Below are 15,865 nucleotides of genomic sequence, written 5' to 3'. Positions count from 1 at the left end.
AGGAGGAGAGAGCTGACAGGAGCTGCAGTAGAGGTAAGTAAACTCTCTGACAACCCCCTCCTCCCCCCCACTGAACTACCAATGCCACTAAACCACCAGGGAAGGAGCCCCCCTCCCTGCTATGTATAAAGCAGGGAGGGGGGGACGAAAAAAAATAAAATAAATATTACAAATAAAATAATAATAAATACATATTTAAATAATAAAAATAATAATAATTAAATAAAAATAAAAATTAATCATAAAAAAATATTAAAATAATAAAAATAAATAAAAATTGCCCACTCCCCACCAAGGCTCTGCAACACACACACACACACACACTCATACACACACATGCACACACGCTGCACTCATACTCATACACACACGCTGCACTCATACTCATACACACACGCTGCACTCATACACACACGCTGCACTCATACACACACGCTGCACTCATACACACACGCTGCACTCATACACACACGCTGCACTCATACACACACGCTGCACTCATACACACACGGTAAATAAATATTAAATTAATATTTTTTTAGGATCTAATTTTATTTAGAAATTTACCAGTAGCTGCTGCATTTCCCACCCTAGTCTTATACTCGAGTCAATAAGTTTTCCCAGTTTTTTGGGGTAAAATTAGGGGCCTCGGCTTATATTCGGGTCGGCTTATACTCGAGTATATACGGTAACTGTTTTCAACATGATATGTCTGCCTAGCATATAACTGTTTTCAACATGATATGTCTGCCTAGCATAACCGTTTTAGGCGGAAAAGGTCTGCCTGGCGTATAACTGTCTTCAACACGACATGTTTACCTATTATATAGTTGCTTTTAGTAACAGTATACGACCGACAAAATAATATGGTCTCAACTCAAGTTAAATTGTTTTCAGCAGCCTGTATGTATGGCCTGACTGTTATCCTTCGTTGTTACACCTGACTATGCTTACAATTGTAAATATCTTAAAAAAAAAAAAAAAAGTGCAACGAAACTTGAATCTGTCACCAAGGCGTAACCGATTAACAACTAATGTAACACCCATTGACAGCAATGAAACATGTAATTATCTCTGCACTTCCAAAAATAAAGAATAAAAAAAAAAAAAAAAAGTGGTGCACGTCAGCACCCAAACATCTCCAACACCATGGAACCCGTCACACAGTAAAGAAAAAGATTTGAATTGATTGTATAATGAGGAACTGTTATGACTGCATGTTTCTCTCTGCTACCAGATTGATTTGATGGTGTTTGATGGAACAAACAGAGCACAGTGGGCTCCAATTGATAGGTTTGTGAGAAATAAATGTTTTATTAAAGGTATTATTATTATTATTATATATATATATAAAAACAAGATGGCTGCACTTGCCTGAACATGCATACATTATAGGGTGCTGCTGGTGCCAAAAATATACAAAATACACAATCCAGCACACTCGCTTATTCACTAAACAATGACTTCAAATCTCACAGATCGTAAAAGTTTTATTTAAAAGCACCTCACCTAGGAAAAAAAATAATCGGGGGGTTTTGTTACATTATATGATCATATATTGCATAAGCCTGCCACAACGCCAATGTACCCCATTCTTGGCAGGTCCAGGACCCTATTTAGCCTTGACTTGCAGAGAGTCCCAAGTAAGTGGATTAATCTCATAAGAGCAGGCATTAGGCTGCTAGAGTAGGACCTGTCAAGAATGGGGTACATTGACGTTGTGGCAGGCTTTTACAATATATGATCATATAATGTAACTAAACCCCTATTATTTTTTGCCTAGGTGAGGTGTTTTTAAATAAAATTATTACAAGGAGAATAAACAAAAAAAGAAAAAAATACCATTCTACCTGTGTATGATTTACTGAGAAGATTATAGGCTTAAAAAGTAACTTTTAATAAATAAATCTAAAATAAAAATATGTTAAAGAAAAATCATATGAACAACAGGAGTGGGTGGAGACTATACAGTGAGTAAAACTGACTACTTATACAAGCTGTAAAAGTGTATACATAACACTAATGCTGAAGCAATACTGTTATGCTATAATATAACATCAGTGTATTCCCAAGTAATAGAAGTGATACTATATTATATATCACTAATAGCTCTAACAAGAGGGGGGAGATAAGACGACTGCTAAACCAGTGCTGTCAATAGTTAAAAGATTTATGGATAAGTAAATCCCTACATGATAGTACAACTAACTACATGGGTTAGCTCCACATACAATAATTGATAATGTTCTATGGTGCTTAACCTCTGAAAGATCCAAGATAATGGTTCAGCTCAGACAGATTTCTGACAGACGGCGATTAGCCAGTTAAATATCACAAAAGCTGCCTAGATCACAGCAGCGTATTGATAATAAATTAAGGTTGCTGTCAAGCAGTAAAGTGTAAAATAAGGGGTTGCTGACCTGGCTCCGTTTTTTCTCCAAGATACCTAGCAGTATATTCTAGTGTAACAACGGCTGCCTGCACTGAGTTATCTTATGCTTTACCACAGTGGAGCACAAAGTAGTAGCTCACCTGTGAAGGACTGCTGACAGGCAGCAGCTAACCGGTTAAAAGTCACACAAGTTGCCTAAGTGCTAGCTGCATCTAAATAGTAGGTCAAAGTATAAAGAGAGGGTTTGCAAACAGTTTTGAACAGGTTGCCTAGGTAGTAGAAAATATACAGACAGTGACAGAGGAAGGCATATAGAATAAAGATTCCTGAGTCTTGTGCCTTCGAGGGCACCCCTTAATAAAATGCCTGGTCTTATCAATCTCCCCCCATAAACATAATAAAGGAAAAAGAAAGAGAAATAAAGTATGTACATAGCACTTAAATTAGTGTTAAGAGTCTCCAATATGCACTCCTGAGATGCTGGACATGAAAGAACTTTATGTCGGTAATTTAGCAATTGATAAGCAGAGAGTTAGGTGCCGACATCAATAATGTGTCAGTATGTGTCCAGAGCCCCTGACATGCACGTTTCGCCAGTGAAGCTCATCAGAGGGGCTCTTTTCATTTTCCTCGTATAATAAAATTATTACAATCTCTAAGATTTGAAATCATTGCTCTCTCGTTAACACCAGACAGTTATTTTAGATTTTAATTCAAGGTTTATGTCAGTATTCGTTTATTGTTTGAGTACTAGGTTTTTATCGTTGGAGTACTAGGTTTTTTGCCTTTTTTTGGATCAACAGCAAAAACATATGTGAGGAAGGCTGAACTTGATGGATGCAAGTCTCTTTTCAGCTATGTAACTATATAGTAAATCTCAATTCTCAGGTATTAATACAACCGGAGAGTATTTATCATGTTGAATATGCCCTTTTTGACCCATACAAAACCAAAATTGTAATGTACCACAACATTAGTAAGAGAGCTTCACCTTTTTTCTTAATGTGAGCTTGTGCTTCTCGTATCATGCCAGAAGTCAGGTGGATATAGATTTGACTTATACAATGTGCTGTCAAACGAATGAAAAATCTGAAAATTGATTGGACAGGAGTAAATGTTTCCAGACAATGTGCACACTAGAGGTGCCAGGATGCTACCATGAAACTGGTGAATGAAACTGGGTCATTCTTTTAATCTATTTAAAGATTATTCATTTATTTGATATAATGTAAATATTTCATCTAAAAATATTTCCACTAGCTTTTATCAAAGGAATTTAAAAGAAAACAAGAAAGGTAATGTAGAATAAATCAAGAAGAGTGCAAGATTATAGATAGCGTAATAAATGGATAAAAATAAATAAAAAAATACCAGACACGTATGAAGTTTAGAAACACTATGATTTGCAGAGCCATAAAAATACATTATGGCAAAAAAATAAAACCCTAACCTGCGCATTGCTACAGCTACAAGCACAAGTATTAGTCTGCAACTATTAGACTTCCAATTTTTGCAGAGGTTACAATTCATGTTATAGAAAGAAAGAAAAAAAATATTTCAAACACCTGGATATAATATTTCATTTCTGTGGCTCGCTTATCAGTAAATGCCATATTTGAAGGAGCAGAAGACGAGAACAACCTAATAAGAGTCAGTCTAGCCATCTATGCTCGATAGGCTTGACATTCTAACTTCTGAATGACCAATCTTGGCCAATCTTTTAATCCTCAAAGATGTGAGGAATTGCTACAGAGGTGTCTTCAGAGATAAGGTAAATAAATAAAAAAAATATTGTGAATTTCCTTGAAGTTATTTAATTATTTACACGTTGGATGCAGAAATAAAATTATGATTATAAGTATATAGAAGAATGGACATTTATGTAGCAAGCAAGAAGAAAAAAAAAAAAACAACTATTCCATTTCCTCTTAAACAATACACCACAATTAAAAAGTCAAAGCAATTCAATTTACATTATAATAAATAAAAACGGCAGAGGCATAATTTAGTTACGTGTCATATTACCAAAAAAACAAAACGTTTTTTGGTAACTCATGTAACCATTCTAATGTACAACATTTTAGAGCATCATTTATACATAGTATTTGCCTTACTAGTTTTTCTTGCAGTTCAGTGCAAAGACATATGCTTGCAGAGAGCAGAAATGTTCTAAATTTTACTGTTGGAAAAATAATCACACGTGTTTTTTTGCACACGGTGAAAAACTGCAGCACAGAAGTCTAGCTCCTCTGAGTTTTGTCTAGATTGTTATTTTTGCTGACAGTTTATTGGTAAGAAGACAAAGTACCAAATGAAAAAGGGAAAAAAAATTTAACCTGTCACTCCGTGTGCTTGGGAAAACAAGACCAAAGGCAAATCATTGTCCCCTCTTATGTATATATCTATAACTGCCTACAGGCAACTAGAATGCCTCGAGATTACATTGAGACATAACTTTCTGTAAAATTAAAACTACACCGTCTCTCGGATAGTACGATCTGAGAGACAATCCTACAATCTAGCTAGTTCAAATACGGGATATAGTAAAAATATGAGACAGACAGACTGCTATTTTGAGAATTCCCCTCCCTGCACCTGGATTCCTACCCTGAAACTGTCATCAAAACAAAACACTAAGCCCTCAATGAACACCTAATTTCTACCCTACCCTTACTTCTTGTGTCACTATACCCTACTCCCTATAGCATATTAACTCATTGAGCAGGACCCTCAATCCCTCTGTTCCTGTGCGTCAGACTTGTCTGATTACAAATACGTGTCTGTTAGTCCAACCATTGTACAGCGCTACGGAACTTGTTGGCGCTTTATAAATAGTAATAAAACAAAATTAAAAAAAAAAAAAAAAAAAAAAAAAAAAACATAAAAAAAAAAAACATGGAGTAGTCGGTAAATTAATTCTATTGATTTAATACATTTAACTGTCCCAATGGTCTTTCATGTCTAGATTCATTTTGTAAGATGACTTCCTGAGAGCAATCAACAAAACCATGTAAGAACAGAGATATTGCTAGACAAAATAATTATTTAGAAAGTGCCTTTGTTTAACTTTGTGCACACTATCCAATGACCATTAAGTAAAGGCTATTTATCTTCTTACCTGATAAGCTCTCAGTAAACACTGTGAGAGTCTGACCTCCCACACTCTGTAATTGAAACGGATGCTCCCTTGGCGCAGTAACGGATGACGAGGCAGCTTTGCCTCCTATATCCTGGATGCTTGCAAGTTCTTCATTGAGAGTAAATGATACCTGGAAGTATTAAACACAGTGAATATACTGCTTTACACAAACTGCAATATTTATTTATTTTTTTGTTGGGCCAATTAATAGTTCTGTATTTTACAGGATATTGTAAAAGACATAAAAGCAGGATGCCAAAACGTTGAAAGCCAAAGAATACAAAAATGTCCATACTTGTCCAATACTATAATACACATACTGGGCAAAATAAACATATCACACAAATTCATGTGTTCTCAAAATCTAAGTAAAAATGCTTACCTCTGTCTTCCCTTGGTTTCTGGAAGGGGAAAAAAAAGAAGATAAAATTGTCAGTTGTTAGTGATATATAGAAAGTGCTTATTCAAAGAAGATTCTAAGTAAAGTTCAAAATGTAGTTGATACAAACAATGCAAAATCTGCTTGGGGATTGATATCAGTAAGAGAGAAACTCAAAGACATATCTAACAAATTAAAATATAAAACAAAATTCACACACTGTTTTTTACAAACATACATCTTATTTAAGTGCTTGAAAGTATGTTTAATATATTTTAACTATGTTTTTCTTAACCCCTTAAGGACCAAACTTCTGGAATAAAAGGGAATCATGACATGTCACACATGTCATGTGTCCTTAAGGGGTTAAAGGGACACTAGAGGCACCTAGACCACTTCACCTCATTGAAGTGCCCCTGTCCCCTTAACTTGCAATGGAAAAAGGCAAGTGTTAAAATGGCTTTTTACTCTTTATTCACCGTGGGGGACATGATCTATAGTTACAGGCAGATGGGCACTATAGTGTTACTTTACTAAAGACAATGTCTCTGTCTAAACATTGCTTTTTGGATTCCAGCACAGGGACTGTACTGAATATACACCAAGGGGTGTTGGGACATCTGTGTTTCTTTGTACTTGGGAGTATCAGCTGATGGAAGGGCCATAGTCCTCTGTACATTAGGTGGATGTTTTTAGCCAACATTAACATCTCATATATTTATCTAATTTTTTTAAAAGGATGAAGATAAAATGTATACTAATAACAAACACCATAAAACATGCAATTTGTGCTAACATATAAAAAAATAAAAAAAATAAAAAAAACATCTCATAGGCAGGTGCTTCATAATCTATAATTCCCCTTACAAGCCCTCCACAAACACTTAAATCACCTTTCCAGTCCTACATTATTTGAAGATATTAAAGGTTGATAGTAATGGTCTATCAATCTTAGCTCAAACATAGTCATCAATATGGTGTGAATGTATGGTACAAAGAAAACAAATAGAAATAGAAATGGATTGGTTTTAAACATACTAATATATATATTAAATAATAAAATGTAAAAAAAATAAAAAATGGGAAACCTACCTTGCATTACCCCTTTAATGACTTATCCCCACCAAACATTCTTAACCCATGTTTAAAAAAATATATAACGTTTTATATGAGCACTGGTTACTATAAAATTACTTAATAACTTACTTAGCTATTCTAAGTTTTCCAACTTCTCCACGTCCTGAAGCTTTTGCCCACTGCTGTGCCAAGTATTTTGGCAGCTGAAATAAAAAGGACACACTTACTTCATTGTAACAATGCATTTTAACTCTTAAGGTATCTTAACTGTTCATCTAAAAATCAGAAATAAACAAAACAGCATGCAGATCATTCTGGTAGACAAAAAAAATAAAAATAAAAAATAAAAAGTTTTTGAAATTTAAATGTCTGTTCTTTCAAAATGCTAATTTACAGCAAATGCTAAGTTTAGCCTGTGCATATTTACAAATTATGATGGTTGATGCCTATTTCATTTGAATATCAAAAGAAACATTTTGCAATAGAAATGGGAATAGCATCAAAGCAGCTGAGCGTTTGTCTGATAAATGCCAATTTCCAATAAGCAGCATATATGTCATAGCTTGTGAGCCAACATGCCCTTCAGTCCTCCCCACTGTCAAGAGGAAGCTGCCAAATTTAGATGGTCTCTTCTGTTTACTTATCTTCTGGCTCAAAAAGAAAAAGTGGAATGATAACATAGATTGTTGAAGAACAGAGTTAAGCAAAGCTCTCAAACATCATAAAAAGTTAACGGTTTTTGCTAAATCTGGACACTTTATTAAAAGTACAATCTATGCACAAAAAAAACTAACTTTATGGGACACTATAAGCACCCATACCACTTCAGCTCATTGAAGTGGTCTGAGTGCATATTTCCAGGTCCCGTAACCCCGGAAAGGTAATTATTGCAGTTTTTTATTCGACTACAATATATTACCTTCATGCAGTTAATTAAAAACCAGTCAGCCACTAGAGGGACTTCTGGGTCGACTTTTGGTCACCCAACTGACGCTGGACGTCCTCATGCTATGCATGAAACTCCACTGGAAAGCATTATATAATGCTTTCCTATGGGAATGGGCGAATGCGTGCGCGGCCATTGCCGTGCATGCGCATTAGGTCTCCCCAGCCAGGAGCGAAGGCGGACCCCGAGCCAGCATCGAGGAACATCAACGCTGGGCTCTGGTAAGTGACAGAATGGGTAAATGATGTTGTTATGGGGGTCTGGAGGCACCTGGCACACTTACCTCAAGGGGTAAAACAGTTCTCAAAACGGTTTAACCCCAAGGTTGCTTCCAGTGTCGATGCCATTTTTACTGGTCCCAGACATTTTGATTAACTGCAGTCAGTGAAAATAGCCCTTTAAATCCATAGAAATCATGTATCTGGTGATTGAGAGACTCCCACGATCTGAGAGACTCCCACGATCTGAGAGACTCCCACGATCTGAGAGACTCCCACGATCTGAGAGACTCCCACGATCTGAGAGACTCCCACGATCTGAGAGACTCCCACGATCTGAGAGACTCCCACGATCTGAGAGACTCCCACGATCTGAGAGACTCCCACGATCTGAGAGACTCCCACGATCTGAGAGACTCCCACGATCTGAGAGACTCCCACGATCTGAGAGACTCCCACGATCTGAGAGACTCCCACGATCTGAACAGACCAATGTCCCAATGGCATTTTGATCAGTGCTGGTCTTTGTTAGATGCCCAGCACAGATCACTATGCATTGGGCATACTATATTCAATGTTGAAGATATAAAACAGTCATACTGAAAATAACTCTGGTATATATTAAAATTCCCTTTGCTAATATCAGTATAGATATTAGCGGAGAGAAACCTTTGGAATTAGGATTAAATTAGGAATGAAGATTAGCTATGATAGAGTATGTTGTATGGAGAATGTGTCAGGTTGCTACTGAAGCCTGTGGGGGGTCACCCCTATGAGTAATGAAAATAAACAAAATGAACATATATGAAAAGATAGTGGAGATAATTCGCTCCAACTCTGACTTTCATAATAGAAAGCAACCCAAAATAATCTAAGCTATATACAATTAAAACTTAACATTTATTAGCATAACTAAAAGGAATCCACAGAAAGTGCAAAAAATTATTTGCACCAAAAAGAGGCTCAGTGTGCTTTGGGAGTCTAAAACCAAAATACAGGTACTTAAATAGATGATATATAACACAAAAGTCTAACAAGTGTGTGTAGTAAGTATCGTAGCTATTTTAAGATACAGTGTAACTGCCATGAATATCGTAGCCACTGCAGACACAGTGTAACTACAAAGCGAATATCGAGTGAGTCTCGTAGCTGCTGTAGATACAGTGTTACTGCCTAGTCAAATACCCCTAAGTTCCCCACCTTACCTATTTTTGCATCTTTATTTTGTGCCTGGACCTAGGCACCGCCATCTTTGTGTGGGTAGATGAAGTCGCTGTGGGACACGTCTTCTGCCCACACTAGATAGTGCTGTAAAATTCCTGCGTATGATTAAACACTTGGGCATGCGAATGGGAATTTCATCTATTCATTCATTCGTCAGAAAGACAAATAAATGAATAGAAATTTCAAACGAATTAACAAAGACCTCTTTGTTTGTTCGGTTTATTAGAAGGAGGGAGATACCGGCGCGCTGTGCTTCCTGCCACTTCCTAAGCCCCCCATGACCTCCCTCACTCTATGGGGGTCAATTTGAGTCATAGGCCAATCAAATCCATCTATAAAAATGATATCTGTAAAAACTGAAATGGTCAGGTCTCTTATATGGCAATGTAGCTTCATATTATAGTGACAAAGGCATACATTGGGGGTATTGTTGTACTTAGAAGATGTAGCTCAACACAACATGGGGATTTTGCACAGTAGTAGCACATCAGATTTACAAAATACTTATCAAAAAAAACTTTTTTCAAAAATCTTGTTATGTGTTAAAATAAAAGGAATTTAAAATAAAAAAAATCTGAAAAAAACATTTTACTACAATATTTAGTAGAGATTGGCTATTAAATGGTTATATAATAAGCCTGTGAGGTCTACTTATAAATTGTACTTTTTTGTGGCAATTCTGTTTTTCTGTGATTACTATTAAACTTACAAGACAAACATAGGGACATTTTTTTTCTAAAATAGCCCCTATTAACCCCTTAAGGACACATGACATGTGTGACATGTCATGATTCCCTTTTATTCCAGAAGTTTGGTCCTTAAGGGGTTAATAAGTGTCTCAAAACCCATCTCTTCAGGAAAGCTTATGGCCTCCCAGAGTAACACCTACCTCACATAATTGTCTCTTGCTCTCTCCTAAGGGCAGAAGTTTACTCTCTCCTCCTGCTCAGCTTCCCTCCCACCATGTTTGATTGCTATTCTCCTGTCCTATTATGTTTTATACCCCATCTCCTATAGACTGTAAGCTCATTTGAGCAGGGTCATCTTGGTAAATCTCCCTCTCTGATAATATTGGAAAGCCCTACAGATTATGTTGGCCAATATAAATGCAGATAAAAAAATAACGTGAGAATTTGGATATGTAGATGTCATCAAATTAAAGCCCTTTTTATTCCTTTTTAAATAAAAAAAGAAGTGAATGAGTAAGATGGAAATTGCAGTTGGACACAGAGAGCTAATATGCAAAAATAGCTTTTATCCTTAAGTGAAAAACAAGTTAAAGGAACACCCGTAGGCACCCAGACTACTTCAGCCCATTTAAGTGGTCTGGGTGCTGTGTCCCTATTGCACTTAGTGCTGCAATGTAAAACATTGCACTCCCAGAGAACTGCAATGTTTACGTTGCAGCTCTAAATCTGCCCTCAGTGGCAGTCTACCAGAAAGCCACTGGGGGCACTTCCGTAATCCAAACGGACCTTTGGTCCATTATCTGACGCTGGACGTCCTCATGTTCTGCAGCGTCAGATTTTCCCCATAGGAAAGCACTGAATAATGCATTCTTATAAGGAGGTCTAATGCGCATGCGCGTCCATTGCCATGCATGCGCTTTAGGTCTCCCCCGCCAGCTGACATCGGCAAGGGAGGTGCGTGGGCGGAGCCTGACCCAGCTCTGAGGGACATCAGCGCTGGATTCAGGTAAGTGGCTGAAGGGCTTTTAACGCGCGGGACCTATTAAACTTATAGGGAGGGTGGGGGGACCTATTAAACTTATAGGGAGGGTGGGGGGACCTATTAAACTTATAGGGAGGGTGGGGGGACCTATTAAACCTATAGTGCCAGGAAAACAGCTTTGTTTTCCTGGCACTATAGGATCCCTTTAAGCTAAACCGACCTGATACAAAATGGGAAAACAAATTACAATACACCTTAACAAAAGCAAGAGAAAAAAAAAAAAAAAACAATACGAATTGCCTGCAAAATACATATATAATCAAACATACTATTAAAGCAGCACTGTCATACCTTTCCCCAATCGCTTCCTCACTCAGGATCGGATCTTCATTTCTTCCTATCAGATCTAGGTATTCTTTAAAACAGAAGACAAAATAGGGACTGCTTTGTCTTACGTATTTTTTCTACGCTTGACCAGCTTTGACTCAAGGAGATGCTTAAGTCCGCACCATTTCCTGTGGTCAAAGAAATTTTCCCACAATACTCACCTCTCCGTGTTCTCATGTTGCTTCATTCGCCATTCGAACGTCGTCAAAACGACTTTTTCCATTCGAGTCAGGTTGAAATTCAGTACTTTTTGTTCGGAACAAAATTTCATTCGAACGAATTAAATTTCAATCCTATTCGTCCTGAGACTGCAAGATGTGCCTGTTAGTCCACCCACTGTACAGCGCTACAGAACTTGTTGGCGCTTTATAAATAATAATAATTTTGTTAACCATATGGGCCATTGAGAAAATATATCACATTCTTCGTGTCACAATTAATATTTGATTTTATAAAAAAATCCTTTGTTAGTGACTGAACTTCAAAACTTTATGTCCTACATGCTTTACATTTGTTACATGAGCTAAAACCTTTTTTGTAAATGTTTTAGTGCATAGCTTGGAGCCAAAATATTTTTTAAATTCTTTGCCCCTCTAAAAATCACGGGGCCCTTTTCAGGGAAAACTTTACCCAATATCAGGCCCCATATTTTTAATACGTTGATGTTGAAAATTACACTGTTTGATAAAACCATATTTCATTATCGTGTTCCTTATCAAGTCTTTTCTATTTCAGCTCCCAATTTCTCTGGACTCTTTCCCTAAACACAAATATACACATAGAATTGCTACGCGCCTGTATGTTTGTCAGCCACCTTTCTGAACTTGGCTAGGGTGCGCAACCAAACCACCTTTCTGAACTCGGCTAGGGTGTGCAGACTGCCACCTTTCTGAACTTGGCTAGGGTGTGCAATCAGCCAACCTTCCCTGACCAAGAATAGTACACATTCAGCCTCTACTCAATGCCCAGCCAGTGGGGCATCTAGACACCAATTAGTGTTTAGCCAAGGATGGTATCTAACCACTACACATCCTACAAAGACATCTAGCTGCCACTCAGTGCCCAGCCTGGGGGGTGGGGAGGCATCTAGTCACCACCCAGTGTCCAGCCTACAAGGGCATCTAGACGTAAGTGTCAGACAACAAAAGCTTTTAGCCACTACTCAGTGCCAGGCCATTAAGGGAATTTAGCAACCTATGAAAAGGTAACTTTTTCTTCCTAACAAGTAGGCAATACGTACCATCACGAATCCACAGATTTTGATTCAGATATCCTTATTATTAATTCACAGCATCACCATCACTACTTTCCAGCCAGAGAGAAATAATAAAAGAAAGACACACGAATCCTACATGGAGCACCTTCTGCAGGCATATACCAACACCACAAGCACTGCTTTGATGTAATAATCACACCATAAATTCATTCCATGTAGAACTCACACGACGTTCTATTGTTCCTTACCTTCACCAGCCACATTCCGGTGTTTTGTTTGGCCCCGCTCAGGTCCAGGTCCCCTTTCTCAGTCGACATGGCTTTATCCGGTATCTCGGTAAGCTCCCAATACTACAGCCCAGCACACAGCAAGTAGCGGATGTTAGAAGCCGGTGCACACACTACACAGGGCAGTACGGAGCGCCACACGGGCCATACTTCCGGCAACGCGTTCTCTGCCTCTGGTGGCAGTAATTATAACTGCTAAGGAGCCTGACTAGACAATAGTAGAGACAAAATACATATTACGAGTATATTGGATAAAATTGAAATTGGAAATAAATAATAGAATTGCATAAATCCCAAGTATTTGAGAGGGACAGTAATTTGTTTGAGGCCAAATCCTCCTCCCCCTTCTTTATATTGTAATATACCTATTTTCCATATTGGTGGTGTGTCTGGACCGTATATAACAAAGCTTTACAGCTATAATACTCACAATAACACGTCTTTTAACTATAGTGAATATGTTTAGAAATCAAAGAAGAGAAACACAGGCAGCATTGCAGGATATAGAAGGTAAATTTATTCGTAGGTTCACCACCTCACCAGAATAAGTACAACGTTTCGGCTCCTCAGAGCCTTAATCATGCATGATTGGTGGATTCAGCGGTGTCTCCATCCTACACACAGAGCGCCTCCTTGGTGGAAGGCCAGAGGATATGTGCAGAACCTGAGTGCAGGGTATACTGTTTTTGCTGGACTATGTTTAGAAATCAGTCTTGGTAAATTCGATACATTGCCCTTGTTATAAAGCATTTTAATTGTATAAATTGTTATGAGTGAGTCACCTAAACTTTGTTTCTGCAATGCCCCTGGCCATACCACAACTCAAACCATTAAAATTAAAATGACCCTTTTTGTCCATTGGACACTAGTTTAGAATAATACTATATATATATATAGATAGATACAGTGGGACCTCGGTTTACAAACGCCTCGGTTAACATAATTTTCAGTTTACAAATGAAAATCCATTGAAAGTAATGCCTCGGTTTACAAACATTTTTCGCAATACAAAGCAAGTTTCCCCAGGATGCATTGCACCTGGGAGGTTTACAGCACCGACCCTGCATGCTGGAGCCTGTGGGTAGCACCTAGTGTTGAGTGTGGAGGTGTTGGGGCGGCTTTTGCATCCAGTTTTTGAGTCATTCTGGAAGTTGTTTGGAACATTTATTTTTATTTATATCTTCAGAGTTCTAACTCATACCTATTGGCATGATTTTTTCTATTCCTTTTCTTCCTTTTTTGAATTTTTTCCAGCAATATGTGGATAGGAAATTTATTCCACAATATGCTCTCACATTTCTTCAGTTAAATCATGGTCAGACATATACTATGACCTTTATATTTCTCTGGCTTAATTATCATGAGGTTTTTTGCATACATAGCATTATTAAATTTTTCTCCTATATACCTCGATTACTGTTTCGCCTATAAGATACCTTTCACAGTATAAGTATAATGTAAATTTGTATATAGACCATTGTCTCCTTATCATGTCACTTATTTCTTATCACTTTTCAGGTTTTGGTTTCACTCACGGTTTCTGAGTGTCACAGTTCCATCCACCTTTTTTCATTTTCTACACTCCTCACACTCCACATCTTCACATCACTTTTCTACGTTCCAACACACATTTTTATAATTCCCCCTCTTTTTTTTTTTTTTTTTTTTTAATTCTTTATTTATTCCAAGGTAAAACAGGACCTCAAAAAACAGAGCACATCAATACATTGTAAGGTGTCGTTACATTGTGTATCATACATCACCAGCAAACCCTTAAAAGCATTAGATTGACACATCTAATTAACTATCACTGTATCAATGTATCCTGCAATGTGTATAACAAACAGTACAAAGCTGATTCCCCGTTCACCCTGGTATTTTAACTTATGACAGAAAATGAAAATATAACATAAAGAAGCAACAGAGTACCATACAGGCAATGCTTTGGGCGATAGGACATGCCTTATCATTTTCATGTATTAATGTGTGGAACTAATAAATCTGTATCTTAAACGCTTATAAATCTGTATTCATTTATTCGTGTGAGCATAGGTCCATATCCCTTTGAAATGCAATTTAGTGACATATTGTATGGCTTTGTTGCTACAGTTGCGAGCGTTTCTCACGATAAAAAGAAAGATAGTTAAAGAAGAGAGGGAGGGGTGAGTAGGGGTTCAGTAAGTGAGTGAAGTAGGAAAGGGGTGGAGGAGGGCCTATTGATGAAATCTCTTTTGTGTGTGCATCAAGCACTCGCTGCGCTGGCTATCCACGGGCCCCAAACTTTTTCGAATTTTGTCGTCGTGCCTCTAACCCGGGACGTGAGGTCATCCATGAGATATTTATCCTTGATCTTCTGGATTACCACGGCAAGTTCCGGAGCCTCGCTCCGCAACCACACCTGTGCCAAAGCTCTCCTAGCGGCTAGGGTCACCTTATGTAATAAAGTCTGTTCTGCTTTTGTCCAATTATCCATAGATCTAGATAGCAAGAACACCCAAGGGTCTAGCTTAACCTCTCTCTCGAATATATCTCGCAATAGCTGCGCAATTCGCCCCCAAAAGACTTGTGCTATTGGGCATTCCCACCACATGTGAGCATATGTGCCCTTGAGACCGCACCCCAGCCAGCATAGGTCTGTAGTGGTTTGATTCATACGGCTCAACTTTACCGGTGTAATATACCAGCGAAACAGCGTTTTATATGATTGTTCCTGCAGCGAGACACACATAGAGGACTGCGCGGCTGCCTCCCATATTTCCTGCCACTCTATCCCCTCCAGCTTCTCTCCCAAGTCTGCCTCCCATAGGTATATATATATGTAAGTCCCCCCCATTCTAAAGTGTTATTGCACAACTGCGAGTAAAGAAGCTAAATCAGTCTGTTCGGAAATTGTTCCTTCGCACACATTCTTTCGAAAAACGTCATCTGT

The 15,865-nt window shown here is 37.9% G+C and overlaps 1 protein-coding gene across 2 annotated transcripts in view; it reads right to left on the bottom strand.

The window, feature by feature from the left end:
• Positions 1–13,095, bottom strand: part of GTF2F2 (general transcription factor IIF subunit 2) — a 239,614-nt gene extending 226,519 nt beyond the window's left edge. For both annotated transcript variants that reach the window (XM_063425989.1, XM_063425990.1), the window contains exons 1-4: positions 12,898–13,095; positions 7,117–7,190; positions 5,914–5,932; positions 5,511–5,661 (exon numbers count right to left, since the gene is read on the bottom strand). In XM_063425989.1, coding sequence (XP_063282059.1) covers positions 5,511–5,661; positions 5,914–5,932; positions 7,117–7,190; positions 12,898–12,966 — 313 coding nt within the window. In that variant the 5' untranslated portion in view covers positions 12,967–13,095. The remainder of the gene's footprint in view (positions 1–5,510; positions 5,662–5,913; positions 5,933–7,116; positions 7,191–12,897) is intronic.
• Positions 13,096–15,865: the final 2,770 nt, after the last annotated feature.

The sequence above is a fragment of the Pelobates fuscus genome, chromosome 1 (genome assembly GCF_036172605.1).
Source record: "Pelobates fuscus isolate aPelFus1 chromosome 1, aPelFus1.pri, whole genome shotgun sequence".
In the NCBI taxonomy this organism is placed as follows: domain Eukaryota; kingdom Metazoa; phylum Chordata; class Amphibia; order Anura; family Pelobatidae; genus Pelobates; species Pelobates fuscus.
This window is presented reverse-complemented; position numbering and strand designations above follow the sequence as displayed.